The sequence below is a fragment of the Haliotis rubra genome, unplaced genomic scaffold, assembly GCF_003918875.1.
Source record: "Haliotis rubra isolate DU_JTF1 unplaced genomic scaffold, ASM391887v1 Scf1619, whole genome shotgun sequence".
NCBI lineage: Eukaryota > Metazoa > Mollusca > Gastropoda > Lepetellida > Haliotidae > Haliotis > Haliotis rubra.
In genome coordinates, this window is record NW_025765580.1 from 134,561 (window position 1) to 140,140 (window position 5,580).

Consider the following 5,580-nt stretch of genomic DNA (forward strand, 5'->3'; position numbering starts at 1 on the left):
ATTGAGCTTGCATTTGTACAAATAATATTTTCCCAATAATATGAACAAGTCAAATAAAACACTAAAAACATTTTTCTTACAGCCAAATATTATCAATTCCATAGTGAGATTGAGATCATGGATGTGGTCACAACCTTCTGTTAACCATGATAAAAAAAATTGACCAAAAGGTTTGCACAAATTCACAAACAAGTGACAAATAGATTCCGTTTCTTCATTACAGAATGAACATCAGTCAGAATCTTGTATTTTAACTTTTTTAAGAAATGTATTGGTAGTTAAAATTCTATGGAGTATCCTGTACAGGAACCATCTCAGTTTGGTGTCTTGTGTTGCTTTAAACGACTTTAGGAAAATACAGTTCCAGTCAAGACCACACTGAAAATCCTCTTGCCACTTTAACTGTGCTCTTGCGGTCCTTATTGAAGAACAAAGGATATAGTAATATGCTTTGGAGCCTTTATTAATTGAAAGTAACAACCGAGTAATTGGGGTATTTCCTGCACATTGTCCAGTGTTTTCTTTCACAATTGACAAGCCAGCAAAATATTTTCTTATAGAGCTAATGACACCATAGTATTCTAAAAAAGATTGATACCTTTCATTAAAATCAACCAAAGACAGATAACTGCCATTTTCATCAACAAGATGACAAATTTGAAAGATACCCCTTTGAAACCACCCTTCATAAAATATAGTTTTTTTATCAATAACAATATTGCTATTATAAAATATATGATCAGACAGAAAAATTAAAAATTATCAGGTTTAATTTTACTTGAAAAATCATTAAAAGCATTGAAACAATCAATCCAGAAGGGATTTTTCAGATTTCTGACACTTTTTTTCAAAACTTCTTTGCCATGCTCATCAAATTCACTACATTTACAATGACTAGCATTTAAAATATATTTCCACTTAGGATCTTTAGTAACCAGTTTTCTCATCCAAGTACCCTTCAAGGCTTTGACATATTCAAATATATTAATCATACCCAATCCGACCTCCTTAACTGGTCTACATATTGTTTCTCTCTTAATGATGAATCTTCAGTTGGTTTATTTTGAATGCATTAAATCCAATATAATGGCAGGGATTTACAGGATGCGAATTCCTGCTTCCTGTACGCATGAAAATTGACAATGGACACAACAAAATTTATTAGAGCACCCACAGGGACGCAGAAAAAGTCCAAATACTTTCTGTAAAAATTCCAGTCAAGTAACAATACGTTATCTCTGAGTTTGCAACTAGCTGGGTTATGGTATCATTTGCAATTCAATTACTGTAACAATGCGATGATCATGATACACAAGACAATAACAGTATTGATATTTATCTAAGTGTCTCGACCCCCATCTTGTTGTCCAGGACCCCTGAAATTTAAGAGTGTGAGTCCCAGGGACCCTCAAAACAGGACTCAAGGTACATCCCTGTAATGGTTTCAAATGTTTCCATAGTTATTGAAGTAGGAAACAGGAATTGCTAGTTATAAACAACTGATGTTAACAATCCCCAGCATACATATATCCTGTGTTGTCTGCATGGACTATGCTATTTTGTTTCCTTGTGTACAACAACAGCCTAGAGTTGGAAAGAAAGATGATATAGTATTGTTCTCCATCAGATAAAACATAACAGCTGCTGCTTGTGGAATTGGACCGACTGACTGACTGAGTTTGGTTTTACGCCGTTTTTAGCAATATTCCAGCAACATCTTGGCAGGGGACACCAGAAATGGGATTCACACAATGTACCCATGTGGGGATTCGAACCCGGGTCTTCGGCGTGACGAGCCAACGCTTTAACCACTAGGCTACCCCTCCGCCCCATTGTGGAATTGGAGTTGTACAACAATGTGATATTGTTCAAGAAACAACACTAGACAACAGCATTTTGATATAACATTTTGGCAACACAGCACTTTAGTGCATGAGACAAAGCTAAAGAACTGCTGCCTGTAGAAATAGTGAGTGAGTTTAGTTTTAAGCTGCTTTCAGCAATATTTCAGCAATATTGTGGCGTGGGACACCAGAAATGGCCTTCACACATTATACCCACTTTGGGAATCAATCCTGAGTCTTCGGTGACGACAGAACGCTTTAACCACTAGGCTACCCAACTGCCCCACCTGTGGAATTAACGTGTATAACATTGTGATATTGTTCAAGAAACAACACTATACAAAGGGCATGTTAATATTGTTAACAACATCCCACTCAGGCAACATAGTAATGTTGTTCATAAACATAACATGAAAACAACAAATGTACAACACTGTGATGTTGTTTATTCAACACACTGTTACTAAGGCCTCGGGATATTACAGGCATATGAAACATTAAAGTTATTCATCGAACACCCCGACTGCACTGCTAACTGACACAAAACCGATGACCTATCCCAAACCTACCCTGACCTACCCTGAAGGAACCTGTCAACAACAGAATGTTACCAAGCTGCCATGAAGACATCTACAGCATGTAGTCATGCTGACACTACCAGGGGCAGGAACATTACTTCCTGGTCCCAGCTAAATGTGGGCCAGATCTATTGTGTGCTGATAGTCACAACACCGGTAGAGTGAACTCACAGCTTATGATCCTCAGCTTATCTCAGACCAGAGCTGTAATGTATTATTATCAAATTGGTGGAAAACATTAAGTAGTCATCACATACTTTCACCCGTTTCAGAAGAGAATGACTAGTGGACATACGCAACTTGCATCATTGGAATCATTTTTTGTAAAGTCATGTTCCAAGGACTAGTGGAAACTTTATCTTACTAGTCCTCAGATGTTGCTGATAGTGCTGCTTGAATGAGACACACTATTTACTACGCTTCAATTTTTCTCAGTTTTATCCAGTTACAATTTCAAGCAAAACAGAAAGTGAGTGAGTTTAGTTTTATGCCGCTTTTAGCAATATTCCAACAATATCATGGCGGGACACCAGAATTGGGCTTCACACATTATATCAATGAGGGGAATCGAACCCGGGTCTTCGGCGTGACAAGTGAATGCTTTAAACATTAGGATACCCCACCGCCCCTAAAGCAAAACAGAAGTACAGAACTCAAACATCAAATACCTGAGGAAGAATATCAAGGAATTTGTACATGTCCTCTACACATGGTGGTCTTGTGCTAGCAAACTAGAGTGAATTCTAAAGAATCTACAATGATGTTGTGGTACATTTAATATGTATAAGATCATTTTTCCTGTAACTATTAATTCACCATGCGACACGACATGGTATTTTTATCCTGATCTGAAGTTCAACATCCTGCTGTTTTGAAGTGATGATATTCTCCAAAGTGTCTAACATTATTCTACATAATACCTTCCGTGTCTCCTTGAAATGTTGAACTGTTGTGTGTTCTATGTGTAGTACATCAGCTCTTCAGTGTTCATGAAGTTTCATAATCTTTCATGATGCTCTGAGATCTAGTTACTAACCATCCAATCAAAGCTTAGGATATGGTTTCAGCGAAAGGGACACATGCAAGGGACACCAGCAAGAGGGACACCTGCAAGAGCGACACCAGTGTGGACCCCAGCAAGAGGGACACCTGCAAGAGGTACCCCAGAAAGATGGACACCAGCGAGAGGAACCCCTGCAAGAGCGACACCAGTGAGGACACCAGCAAGAGGGACACCTGCAAGAGGACACCAGCAAGAGGACACCTGCAAGAGGACACCAGCAAGAGGACACCTGCAAGAGGGACACCTGCAAGAGGACACCAGCAAGAGGGACACCTGCAAGAGGACACCAGCAAGAGGACACCTGCAAGAGGACACCAGCAAGAGGGACACCTGCAAGAGGACACCAGCAAGAGGGACACCTGCAAGAGGACACCAGCAAGAGGGACACCTGCAAGAGGACACCAGAGATGGACATCTGCAAGAGGGACCCCAGCGAGAGGGACACCTGCAAGAGGGACCCCAGCGAGAGGGACACCTGCAAGAGGGACCCCAGTGAAATGGACCCTAGAAAGATGGACACCAGCGAGATGGACCCCTGTAAGAGGACACCAGCAAGAGGGACCCCAGCGAGAGGGACCCCAGCGAGAGGGACCCCTTCAAGAAGGACCCCAGCAAGAGGGACCCCTGCAAGAGGGACCCTTGCAAGAGGGACCCCAGCAAGAGGGACACCTGCAAGAAGGACACCATCAAGAGGGACCCTAACAAGAGTGACCCCAGCAAGAGGGACACCAGCAAGAGGGGCACCAGCAAGAAGGACCCAAGCGAGAGGGACACCTGCAAGGGACCCCAGCACATTAATTCTTTATCAGGTAACAGTAAGAGTCGACACATTTAACAATTTCACCATCAGGAATATACACAATTTCACTGCTTGACACTACAGAGACATGACTGCAAGCCTGCATGCTGGATGGATGTAATTATGGAGGAATGCAGTTTGTCCATATAAAAGTGTGAAGTATTGATGATGTGTGTGTAGATGTTTCTCACTGAGTGGAGCAGGGTTTCAGACATATCAGGACAACACAGTCTGGACCAGACAAACCAGCGACTGAAAGCATGAGGTTCGATTCCAGCCACTGAACATTTCAAGGTATCATACACAATTAGAAGTGTCAGACAGAACAACTGCATGAAATAATATTGTCTTTGACTGCTAACTTTGAACAAAAAGTTTTTTCAGAGGAAATTAACATCTTATCGACATAACATTTAGACATGTTCTTATTTTATAACTATCTCAACTGATAACAGACAAAAACCTGGACAGGTCTTAGCACAAAAAAGAATTAGAATCTACAAAACTGACATTTTCAATATGGCCGCCTTTCAGGCCATTTTAAATTCCTGGGCCTAGATTTTCGAAGCTCTCTTAGCGCTAAGATAGTCGTAAGTTAATGTTAATGTATGGCACTTACAACTATTTTAGTGTTAAGAGAGCTTCGAAAATCTAGGCCCTGATCAGATGGGACCATCATAAGAGATGATGAATTCTGGGGCTGAATCCCATCAGTACTCTGATAGGCTGCTGTCACAGAAAGGGTACTTTCCGGTTGTGGCGGTGTGTGGTCCTGTGCGTAGAGCTTAGGTCATAATCAGTTGAAGTTAAGCAACGTTGGTCGCAGACAGTCCTCGGATGGGTGACCATGTTTGGCAGCTTGACTCCTGAGAGTTTCAGTCCTGCCCCACAACGAAGCACATGTGACGCATGTAGACTCACCTTAGGCAAGTGAGTTTGTTCAAACCTGCCTCTGTCCACCCAGCAGTAAAATTGGGTACCTGGTATGTTACGATAGTAGTCTGAATTTGAACCTTGAGCACCTGACAGGCGACCGGTTGTATTCTCCACATGGAGTGTTCTGTACTCGTTGACCAGGGGTAATATGTCAGCGCTTTGAGCATGCAATGTGCATGGATAAACGCTCAACATAAATGGACTATTATTATTATTATTATTAACAGGTGTTACAGGTTTTTACTACATTGGTAAACCCTGTTGAGCATTGACAAGGTGCGGACAAAGAAAGAACAATAATCAAGGCAAATCTTGGGATTTCTGTGTACCTTTACACGATTCTGGAAGTTGAACTAACTC

At 41.3% G+C, this 5,580-nt stretch overlaps 1 protein-coding gene across 1 annotated transcript; it reads left to right on the plus strand.

Annotated features, from left to right (window-relative positions):
- Positions 1-3,479: 3,479 nt before the first annotated feature.
- LOC124271618 (salivary glue protein Sgs-3-like) lies at positions 3,480-4,294 on the plus strand (the record flags this gene model as incomplete). The annotated part of the gene is made up of 2 exons (XM_046706771.1): positions 3,480-3,831; positions 4,028-4,294. Coding segments are annotated over exons 1-2 (619 nt in total), but the record flags the coding sequence as incomplete, so codon positions are not given.
- Positions 4,295-5,580: the final 1,286 nt, after the last annotated feature.